This window comes from Antechinus flavipes, chromosome 6, assembly GCF_016432865.1.
Source record: "Antechinus flavipes isolate AdamAnt ecotype Samford, QLD, Australia chromosome 6, AdamAnt_v2, whole genome shotgun sequence".
Taxonomy (NCBI): domain Eukaryota; kingdom Metazoa; phylum Chordata; class Mammalia; order Dasyuromorphia; family Dasyuridae; genus Antechinus; species Antechinus flavipes.
Genome location: NC_067403.1, coordinates 90,923,702 through 90,936,377, shown reverse-complemented (window position 1 = coordinate 90,936,377; position 12,676 = coordinate 90,923,702). Strand labels below are relative to the sequence as shown.

The window sequence follows — 12,676 nt, the reverse complement described above, 5'->3', positions numbered from 1 at the left end:
ACCAACAATGCATTAGAGTCCCAGTTTTCCCACATCCCCTCCAACATTTATTATCTTTTCCTGTCATCTTAGCCATTCTGAGAGGTGTGAAATGCTATTTTAGAGACTTAATTTGCTGTTCTCTAATTAAAGTAATTTAGAGCATTCTTTCAATGCTCTAATGTTTTCAGATAGCTTTAATTTCATCAACTGAAAAATTTCTCTGCATATTCTTTGACCATTTATCAATTGAGGGATGACTTATATTCTTAAAAAATTTGAGTCACTTCTTTATATAATTTTAAAATGAGAGCTTTTTCCAAAATACTAACTGTAATTTGCCCCCAACTTTCTGCTTCCCTTCTAATCTTGGACGCATTGGTTTTGTTTGTGCTAATTTTTAACTTAATATAATGAAAATTATCCATTTGCATTTCATAATCCAACACCTTAATTTTAATGATAGAGAAATGGAGTCATTTCTCATGGTCATAGAGTTGTCCCTGTTCAAGTTGTATGAACAGGAAGCCAACATACTTTCAATGATATCATGGAATTTCCTCATCCTGAAGAACTATCACCCATGTTTCTCCAATAGAATTCTATTCTGGTTGCTGGAGACTTAGCACTTTTCTTTTTTTATCTCAGGGGTACAATTTTAGTCTGTCTCTTTGTGGTTCTGATAAGCCTATATCCTTTTCTATTTTTTTGTTAGCATTGTTATTGTTTGTACTTGGAAAAGAAATGCTAAATTTCATAAGACTTAAAGTCATAAGTATCCTTTCAGGTCATCAAATTCAATTGCTATATGTTACAGATGAATTCCAAGGCAATGAAATGACATTCAAAGACACATAGGCAAGTAGAAGCAAAACAAATATTACAACTTAGGACTCTTCATTTTTTATCCATTGCTCTTTTCCCTGTTGTCCTATCTCTTTAAGCATGAAAAGGGTAAATTTTAAAAACAAATTTTCCATTAAGTTTGGAGAATATATTTCTTCAATATTAAGTTCTTGGAAATTGCAGAAAACTATTCATAGCTTTATTTTTATTCACTTGTTCCAAATGTTTTTAATACCCCCAAAAAAATTTCCATATCTGTGCAAACCACATTTTCAAATATCTTTATACATTATTTTCCCCATCACAATTTCAATGCATCACATTTTAGCAAAGGAATTTGGGGGGAGTTTTGCAGAAGCTACACCTCACACATGAAAGCCAATAGATGACAGAGAAAATGTTTAGAAACTCAGAAATGCATAAAATATATGTATTGCATTTTATAAAATTAATACTTTTCATCTCTTAACACTGAAGAATTTTAATCAGATTTCTTCTTTGGTACAATGAAAGGGCCAAAAAAAATTTTATACAGATTTTTCTGATCATGGGGCTGCTGCACTTCTAAGCCACATGAAGTTGAAGGGATAAATGTCCATATACCTTTTTTTTTTTTTTTTTTTTTTTTTTTTTTGGCTGACTACATCAAAAAACAGTCTTTGTTTCAGCTCAAATATCAGATTTCCTCAGGTGATAGTCCAGTGTTCTGGATTTTTGCCAAGATTTTGAGCCCCTATTCTCTCTTATTTGTCTTGTTTATTGATTGCTCCTATTATAAATATGTAACAAGTTCACGTAACTCTTTGTGGAAATGTGGTATTTGCTAACATTTTCATGTCTTTTTCTGAGTGTTTGTGTTAGTATAAATCCCCTAAAAGAGGGAATGTATCTTTCTTTTGATTGTTCAAACAAATACAGAATCAAAAAGTTATGGTCAACAAGCATTTAGTAAGCAAGGTCAGAAACATTCTTCTGTGGCAGGCACTGTACTGCGTCTCTCAGTTCCCTTTCATTTTTTTTTCTGACCAAAGTGCCTTTGTACATAGTAGGTGTTGAATAAATGTTTGTTGAATTAAATTGAATACAATGATCTTAATAATTCAAGTTTGAAGAGATAAAAATATAGTCATTATACTAATAGTTTATATAATATAGATATATATACACACATATACATAATTATACATCTACATATCTACATACATATATAGGTATCTTTAGGAGGAAGCTAGCACTAATTAAGCAAACTTCCTAAGTGCTGGAGATAAAAGTACCACATCTGTGCTTAAGGAGCTCACATTCTAATAGAGACAAAATGCAAAAAAAAAAGAAGAAGAAGAAAAGAAAAGAAAAACACATCATACTATATTCAGATAGGACATATCTGACTATATCATATTCAGTAAATGGGGAATAAATGAGAAAAGACTTTAGCAAGAATGGGCCAAGGAGAGGTAAGTGAGACTTTAGCTGAGTTGAAGAAAGCCAAAAAATAGAAGGGGCAGGAAGACTATTTCAAGCACAGAGAACTGTCAGTGAAAATGCAAGGAATGAGGAGATTGAGTATTATGGGTGAAGCCACCATAGCAAGTTGGCTCACATTATCATAGAGAAGACTAAGGCATAAAAACAAAAGATGAGAAAAGCTATTAGCAGTTTATGATTAATTTAAAAGACAAACAGAAGATTTTATATTGGATCCTAGAGGCAGTAGGGAGCCACAGTAGTTTATGGTGTGAGATGAGGGGGAGGGAGGTGGAATAGATAGATTTTTCAATTTAGAAATATCTTTTGGGCAGCTTAGTAGAGTATAGGAAAAAAGGAAGCAAGTGAACAATTACAAGGCTTATTATACCTTTATTCTATGCATAAGGGGTAAGGACCTCAACCAGGCTGGGATCTATTGACTAGAGAGAAGGGGACACACATAAGATATGTTATGTATATAGAAATGACAAGATTTGACCACAGCTTGTGCATATGGCATAATTGTACTTGAGGAGTTGAACATGAGTGGTTTTGTAAGTTGGGTTGCACCCTTAACAGTAGTCCATCCTGGAATATTAAGTATGTGATCTTTGACTGCTCTGTTATTTCCAAGCATGTCAATTCTTTCCCCAAAATACATTTCCTCTCTCCCTATGTGAATTATCTTTGCTTTTAATGAGTCATTTGTTCTACTGTTAATCTTCTCATTCAGATCAAATTACTATCTTTCCAGTCCTTAAAGTACAAATATGTGTGTGTGTGTGTGTGTGTGTTAGCTGTTATTCCCATGACCTCCTCTGTTCTTTATCCTATCTCTTTTAATTCAAAGTATGTCATAACCTCATGTGTGGAACTTGGATCCTTAACTTATGTTCTATTGACTACCCTGAGGGATTTAGGGATAGATTTCAGAAAATCTTTGAACTTGGATGGGAGAATAATTACATCTTTATCTTTAATAGCTTCTAAATGAAATTTAGCATATCTTTTAATTATGAGTGCAGATAACAAAACATTAATGAGTATATAAGTTTAACCAGGTATTCAAAGGTAGACCATCATACACACACACACACATACACACACACACACACACACACACACACACACACACACACACACCTCAAGTGTTTCTAAGTTCATTCCACGACCTAATTTTTCCTCATTTGTTCTATATTATTTTTAACCCAGAACTTTAAAAGCAGTTCATTTGTCTCTATATAACTGAGATAAATAGTAATATATCTTCTTCTCAGGCAGTCTATAAACTAAAGAAGCACCAAAATCAACTTGGAAGTGACAATATCATATTATTGTTGTATTAGCCTCCTACTTAAAATAACATTATCCTATTATACTATACATATTTAATGATTTTATATAACTATCAATTGATTGCTCCTGGTTACTATTAAAAAATTAAAAGATGAACAGAATAGCTGATTTCAGTTAAAGGACCACTTTCCTTAAAAACTCTATATTTGGATTAGTTACCATGTCTTTAAAATTTAATCAGTTTGCTTAGTATTATTGTCAGGAAACTATTGGTTAGTTACAGTTTTGGAGGAGATAGTCTTTAAGTTTTTTTTTTTTTTTTTTAAATCAGAAATTCTGTGAATTTCTCAGATGGCTCTAGTCTGAGTGAAGAAAAACACACTACAAGGCACATTCCTTTCCCCTTTCTATAGGGTCAATATCAGTCCAGTAGTGTCTTCATTGTTGCATGGGGACTACTGATGTAATATCTATGTGTTTTTGTTATTATTGATATTTTATAATTAGCAATACGTAGAATTATTGTGGAAGACCTTTGTGTGATAGATAAATGTCAATGTAATATCTTATACTTTACATATAAATTAACTCTTAAGTTGACTAGTGGGTGAGCAACAACATGACCTGACTTGGGAAAATTGTCTACCTTCTATATCAAAACAGAGATAAGATAAAAATGTACATGGCATGCCACCTCACAAGTAAGGTTCCCAGATTAACCATATAAATTGAAAGTACTTAGTGGGTCCATACTGACAATTCTTACTGCTGCATTTTCCCTATTTAGTCCAAGTATTCAATTAATTCAAAATAAAATCATTAAATGAAATAGCACAGTAAGATTTTCAACAGGACATCCCCACCATAAACATTTTGCATTTTCCCACAACTATACACAATTCAGGTCTGAAATTTATGCGAAAGGGGACCACATGTGATCAATGTTTTTGGAGGCTCAATTCACAACTTGAAAGCTAAATGGCCTTTGTTATCTTCTAGGGTTGTCATGGCACTGGTAAGGTATAAGGTGTCTCTGCTGTATCAACTCTTTGTTGGGCATGAAATCTTTTTCAATGGGTTCTACTTCTTTTGTATTTCAATTTCCACTGGATTATTGCCCTGTTCCTCTTCTCATTTTTCATCTGGGTGTTCATTTTTGCTATCTTCTGAGATTATCTCTTCAGGATAAGTTAAACTAATTCAATTTCAGTCTAATAGAATATAGTGTCTAGAAGGTTTTCCTAATATGATATTTGGTATGATACATTTTGAATTGCTTCCTTAATTCCATCTCTCTTACCAAGATCCAAATGTAAGTCTAAGACCTATGGACAAATTTCATATTTTTCAGTCTACAAAATTGAAATAACAAATTTCTAATATCTTATTGGAATTCTTCATGACACACTAACAATGTGATTTAATTGGTGACCTCAAATGTGCCCTCAAATGATCACATATATTATCCCTTATGATTTATTATACAATAACATCATGTTAGTGTTAATTATGGGACAATAATATTATATATGATAACATATAAATATGTGTGTATATAAGTTTGATTGTTATAACCAACACAATAGAATATTAGATTGTCAAGGGCTGGGACTATTTTACTTCTGTTTATTCTTCTGTTAATACAAGGTGCTTAATGAATCTCTTGCCAGACTAATCTGGATGGACTTTCCACTCTGAGGCTTAAGGTTCCTGTGGCAAGGAATTGTTTTACTTTGATTTTCCATCCTACCACTTACCACTGTGACTAGCATCTAGTAAATGCCTGTTGGTGTGTATTGGATAGGATTCTATTAGGTAGTGATTCATAGTGATAGAACTGTGCCATTTAAGGAATAGGATATTGACTTGTTTTTTTTTTTTTTCTTTTTACCATAAGCCATAAACTAAAACTGAGCCCCCTTTTAATTCTTAATCAAGGGCAAACAATGTTAGACAATGCAGGGGAAAAATAACTGAGGAAAGAAACAATAAAATACAACTCTGTTAACTGTCTCTGACAAACACCATGCCTAAAGGCTACAATTACCTAGTTTCATTAACTGTAAAAGAAGTTATTTTAAAATAAGTTTTAACTGTCATTCCTCACAGGACTTAGACTTCTTTACTCCCTTTACAAATTCTGACAAACATTAGTGAGACAATGTTGGGCCTGACACCTTGCAAGATTTTATTACACTAAGCAGACATGAAGGTTGAAAATATCATAAATATTAATCAGGGTTTAATGAACAGTGGGAGGCCTCCACACATCAACTTGTACTAGGGGAAACTTTGAATTAAACACACTACTTCCTATCCCATAAATCATTGGTGAAAACTTGAAGGTACTTGGATGCCACTGCTTATGCTGCTATATCCCAGATCACAAAACAGTCGAGATATAAAAATAGACATCATTTTATCACCCCACATGGAGCTTCTGAATTTTTAACCTGTCCTTTTTTTGTACTTTTTAAATTTTAATTACTTCTGAAAGATTCAGAATTAACATCTCAAAAGAATCAAGGCCTTCATTTTTTTTTTTCTGCAGAGAAAAATAGTACAGGTGAAATTGGTGCAAGCTTGTCTCACATTGTCTCATTACCGAACAATAATGATAATCCGAAAGGACAATCTGCCTCAGGTTTGAGAGCCAAATCCAACAGTCAATGATTGATTGACTTATTGCATTTATTAAATATGTCCATTGCTAGTTTTGCCTCAAGGCACATTTACTATGTTTAACAGAAAAATACAATGTTTCCCACTATAGTTTGCTATTTCATAGGCATACAAGACACAGACACATATGGTCTCAGAGTGTACAGATAAAGAAAAAACTCATAAATGAAGGGACATGCATTTCATATAGAATAATCTTAGTGATATTTATAATACTTACAAAGATATAGAATTGGGGCAACTAAATGGCTCAGTGGATAGAGAACCCGCCCTAAAGTCAGGAGGACCGAAGTTCAAATCTAGCCTCAGACACTTAACACTTCTTATCTGTGTGACCATGGGAAAGTCACTTAATCCCAATTGCCTCAGTCAAAAAAAAAAATCTAGAATAAAAGTAGAAAGTTCAATCAATTTATTTTTCATTGCACAGTTAGGATTCATATATAGTGGCTGTGCTTAATGTTGGCATTTCAGACTAACCCTTGAAATGTATGTTCTTAATAGGGCCTTTCTGTACTACATCTTGTAAATGATGAGTATCACAAGGTAATGAAGAGGTTTAGACTATTAAGATGTTTAAGAAGTTCAGTATGTCATGTGACTTTTTCATACTTCATAATCCTATTCCAACTCCAAGAGGCCATATAGAACCTCTTATATTTTATCAATAACGGATACAGGTATTTCCATATTGAGCTTTTCGTTGGCTCATCCCTCTATATTATCTCTCAGAGGCCGTTCTCTGCTTTAATGTAGAAACCCCCTTTAGGATACCCATTAAACTTTAATCCTCTTTTCCCTCTGAATTTCCTTTTATCTCTTGGCAGGAAAATGTAATTCTTCATTGTCTTTTTTTTTTCCTTCCTCCTTTTCTAGTTTGTTCTGCTAACACATGCCTATCAATCACTCCCAAGAACAATACACCATTCTTTACCAAGGAAGGTTTAAGAGGAAAGGGAAATCTGACTTTACTTGAATGAATATTACTCATTCCTTTCTTAAGGTTGCCTGGTACCTTAGCTCCTATGACCAGTCTCTTGACTGCCAAAGCAGTATTTGTCATTTACTATACAATGAGATGTCGATTATGTATACATGCATTGTAGATTTATTTTTTTTTTAAGATTAAAGCATTTGAAAAAATTTCCAAGAACCACTGACATCTTCAAATATTTAGTAGTGGGGGAATCTTAAGAAGGTAAGTTGTTGAAAATGAGTATAAAATATAAAAAAATAAGGAGCAAATGAATAAAACCACATTTACTAAATGACTATTGTATGCCAGACATTGGGGGGATGTAAATACAAAAGTTATGCCATGCTTCAAAATATTCATATAGGAGAATGGTAGTTAGGGGAAGGATTTATAGAATGAATAGAATTTTTTAAAGTGGCAAAAGGAATTATAGGTCACTCAGTTTTCTTCTTTCCTTCCCTTCCCTACCAGAAATAATGGTAGTATTAATTTGATTAGAGTTTCTGGAGCAAGAGGAGGAAAGAGGAAGCCGTTGCAAGAGATGGAAGCTACATTTGCCAAGGCAAAGCAGATAAAAAGATGTCCAGAATAAATATTGGGATGGAAAATAAAGCATAGTCTGGAGAAGGCTAGTGACTTTGCTCTCATCAAACAGGACAGCTTAAGCTCAGAGTAACATTCCATAAAATAATTGATTAACTCTCATAGAGAGAGGGAAAAATGATTTCTCAATGTCAAGTCCAGAGAATGGTTAAATTTTTTCATATAAATTCTATCAGTTCTTCATTTATCATATTAAGCAGCTAAAATACCTTTTTAAAATAAGTGATTGTTTCTGGATTAGTGAAATAGTTTTGCTACCACAAAGACTTACTAATTTATCTTCAAGGATATCATTATTGTTTTTATGCCATGTTAAAATGTGCTAACTTTCTTGCATTTCAAGAAACCATCCTTAAATTCTTTGAGCATTTATTAGACAAAATGAGATGTACTCATATGTGATTTAATGAGATAAATACTATGAAAATAATGACAAATATTAAACTCATTTCTCAATTTAGAATCTTCAGGTTAAACTGTATAGGTGATAGTAACATAATATATTTTTAAATACTTTATGATAAATACAAGTTATGGACATTTTTTTACATTTCTGCTATGTGGCCTATATAACAATATCACTCTAATGGTTTTTATTGTCATATATTATAGATCTTAAATCTAGAACTGGAATAAACCTCAAAAATAGTCTGGACCAATACCATTCTTTTAGAGATGAGAAAACTGAGGCCCGAATAGATTAAGTGACTGGTCTAGGACCACACAGGCAATTGGCAAGAGAGAGAATCTTTGAACCTATTTTTATAGCTTCTGAATCAGTACTCTTTCCATTGCCTCTAGGTTTGGAAACATTTAAAAAGGGGTTTTATTTGAAGTGAAACTGAAGCAAAGTATGGCTACAATCAGATTGACTAAAACCCAATTTGGATCTAATCTTGTTCAGTCAATCTAAGCTCTTTTTCTCTCCCAGTAACAATTACTTGCTGTTAATACTATTAACCCACTGAATCAGCCTGTCAGGATTTCCAAATATATTAACACTAAGCAATAGGGACCTCTGACACTCTGTAGCTAGGATTCAGAATAGCTTAGTTATGCTATTGAACAAAGACTGAAATGAAGCCATAATTAATCAAAACTCCCATCCAAATGATTTGTTCATTTGACCTATTTTTCACTAGAAATATAATAGAATATCAAATAATATTTTATAACACTCTTACAAGAGAGTTAAATTAAAACTGAGTTAGCTAAAGAAGGCAGTTATATGATTGGGAAATAGACAAGTTTCAAAAAGATCAAATTCAAAATATTAAATTGATGCCAATGATTTATCTAGAAAATTAGGGCAGAATTGACAAAGGTGACAGACAACATAAAATAGATCTTAAAACATAGCAAATTCAATGTTAATAGTCAGAAGTCATAAACATAATAGCTGACTTTATTTCTCTACAGGTAAAAAACAATCTGCAATTTAATAGTGACTTTACTTTTAGTTATTTTTCTTTATGCTCTGCTAATTATAATTGACAGGAAACAAGGGAAATGTGATTTAAAAGAAATTGTATTTTAGATATTTGGTCTACAAAAGCCTTGTATTGTTCTAGTCCCTCTCCCCATAAAACATCTATATCATTTTAGCACAACAATGTGATTTCTTGTTTAACTTTTTTTTTCCCTTTCTTTAGATTTGGATTCATTCTTCATAAAGATGAAGCTGTACTTCAGAAAATTGATCTTGAAACTTTGTCATATATAAAAACAATTAGCTTAAAGGACTACAACTGTATTCCTCAGTCTCTGGCTTACACTCACCTTGGAGGATATTATTTTATCAGTTGCAGCCCTGACAGTACTGGAGCTATTCCACCCCAGCTCATGGTGGACAGTGTAACTGACTCAGTCATTGGATACAATGGTGATGTTATGGGTACCCCATATGTTTCTCCAGATGGACATTATCTTGTAAGCATTGATGATGTGAAAGGCCTGATGCGGGTCCAATACATTACCATCAGAGGAGAAATCCAGGATGCATTTGATATTCACACTAATCTGCATATATCTGATATTGCCTTCCAGCCCTCTTTTACTGAAGCCCACCAGTACAATGTCTATGGCAGCTCAGGCTTGCAAACAGATGTGCTCTTTGTAGAACTTGCTTCTGGAAAGGTAAAAATGATCAAGAGTCTCAAGGAGCCTTTAAAGGCAGAAGAATGGCCTTGGAACCGAAAAAACAGGTTAATCAAGGACAGTGGGCTCTTTGGCCAATACCTGATGACACCATCCAAGGAATCCCTTTTTATCTTAGATGGACGACTCAATAAGTTAAACTGTGAGATCACTGAAGTAGAGAAAGGAAATACAGTTATTTGGGTTGGAGATGCCTAAAGAACCAAGTTAGATAACTACTGAATGAATAGTTTTACAGTACATTGCACTTAACTCCATTCTTTCAATTTATGGTTTTTCTTTGGAAGTTTATATTCTAACCTGATATAACTTAGATCATTGGTGACCCAATGGAATGTGGAGTTTAATATGACAAAGCAATTAAGATGTCTCTGAAGACATACTGATTGCAATGAATATTAGAAATAGTGGGGAATTGTCCAGCTCATTAAAAAAGGTACCATCTTTACACTATAAACTAATGGTCACAGAGAAATTTCAAGAAAATTTAGCAAATTACATCAAACCTGCAGAAGTTTCCCAGTAATTTCAGCTTCTTTATATTTTAAGGGCAATTTATTTGGGTTATTTTTTCTTTTTCCTTTTTGTTGTTGCTGTTTTTTCCTTCTTTCAGTTTACTTCAAATCACAAATAAAGGTATGTGCAACCTTAGAATTATGAAATGAAAAGATTCTGTCCTGTCCACTGTTTATATAATCTTTTTGTGCCTTGAAGGGAATGTCTCATGAGGAAAGGGAAGAATAGAAGCAAGATATGTTCTCATGTGGGCTTTAAACTGATGGTCCTAGGAAAGAATAATACTTAGTCCCTCTTTAGCCAAATCTTGCCTTCAGTCCCTTGTTTGACCTTTAATAAAATATTCTTTGAAGGCATAAATTGGCCCTGGGGTGTGTGTAGGTAACAAAAGGTATAATTTGAAATGAAGTGTACCACAGAGCATGAAGGGGAGGTAAAAGAATGGGATGTGGGGGAAAAAAATGCTTGCAGTGTCTTCTGTACTCAAAATGTTTCTAATCTCTAGAGTATGGGTATATTTTTATTGCAGGTTTTGTTTGCTGTGTCACCTGCTTAATTACAGACCTTTTCCTTTATCAGTAGCCAGTAGCTCTTCATTTCTTCCTTTTCCAAATAGCCCAAGGTTTGGATCATGTACATCTACTTAGAAAAAGCTACATATCAAGAAATTAACACCAGAATGTATAACCTGGCTAGAAAGATGAGTTTGTATTAGGCATTAGATGATTTAGAAATATGATTCAGAGAACAAAATTGTTAACCCCATACCCAGTGGTTTAAGGTGTGATTGGTTTAAGCTGTGATTGACTATCCATTGTCTTTGCTATTTACCTGTATTTTCACAGATTATCTTTCACCACTTTTTTAAATCATTGATTTAGCCTATTCCTTTCCTACATAATCCCTAAATATTCACTCAATAGAATGTACACTTTTAGTTAAGAAGTTAAAAACTCTTCTGCTTTAGAACATCATATAGAGGCTCTTCTATTCTTTTTCTCACTATTCTCCGTTCTTTAGTGTTCTCTCTAGCTCTGTCCCTATTGCTCTTTGCCCCTCCTTTATTTTTCTCACTCTCTTTTTTTTTCTGTCACTCTTTGTCTTTCCGTTTTTTTTTTCAATGTCAACCTAGTCTTTCAATCTATCTCTACCACTATTTTTGTCATTCAGTATAACTTTCTAACATTTTCTGTCTGTTTCTGTCTCTCTGTCTCTTTGTCTCCTCTGCAAAACAAACAACAGAAGGTTGGTTTATTGAAATGATGACCTTATTTCCCATAATTACATACATGTTTAGGAAGTTTTTTTTCCTTTATAGTTACTTTGATAAAGAATGTTTATGGGCTATTGGAATGATCTCCATTTAGTAAAGGCAACTAGAAAAGGTCTTTTTTAAATACAAAATTTGATCTGGTTTAGATTGTGTAAAAATGCTTAGAAACCTGAAATTTTATAGCGTGTAATCTCTTGTGTGTATATAGCATCCTGCACTACGTGGTACAATAGATCTCTCTTTAGCTTGAAGAAACTTCCTGGGAGATAGATTTAATAAACAACAACAATCTGCTTATGTTTCTTGTTACTGAATCTGCTTTCCCTTTTAACAGTTTTTCTCATTGTGAACATGAGCTGTTATTTAATTATTTACAATAGGTTTGTTTCATACACTCTTCTTCTGTAACTTACAACATGTGGATGTTCTGTCTGTAGAAAAAAAAAACTGCTTGATAAAAGGAGAATAAACAAACCCCTTACGTTTTAAATCCTTGTGAAGTCAGTCAATATTCTAATATATGTATATCAGTGTTTCTTTTCCCAATAGTTCAAGAAAACTAGAAATCTTGGTTTGCTTAAAGGGGCAAAAATAAATTGTTGAGACATATTTGCTTTCATCAGACACCAACTCTTCCTATGACCAATGATACTGACATCTTAAGACTAAAAACTATCTAGCTGTGCAAATGAACATTGTGCAGGAATGTGCAATCTAAATAAATTAGAGTGATTATCTCATCCAAAAAAAGTTGAAAAGTAAATGCTCCCACTGCAATATTTCTTCTTGCTGTTGAACTGAGTTGTAAATAGAGTATTTCAATGATGCCCTTCAAAATACAATACTTCTCCCCAAATTGTTTTCTAAAACTTAAATCTTGA

At 33.0% G+C, this 12,676-nt stretch overlaps 1 protein-coding gene across 1 annotated transcript in view; it reads left to right on the top strand.

The window, feature by feature from the left end:
* FSTL5 (follistatin like 5) overlaps positions 1–12,285 on the top strand; it is a 994,361-nt gene extending 982,076 nt beyond the window's left edge. The window contains exon 16 of the mRNA XM_051966050.1: positions 9,502–12,285. Within this exon, the coding sequence (XP_051822010.1) occupies positions 9,502–10,204 (703 nt within the window). The 3' untranslated portion in view covers positions 10,205–12,285. The remainder of the gene's footprint in view (positions 1–9,501) is intronic.
* The last annotated feature ends 391 nt before the right edge of the window (positions 12,286–12,676 follow it).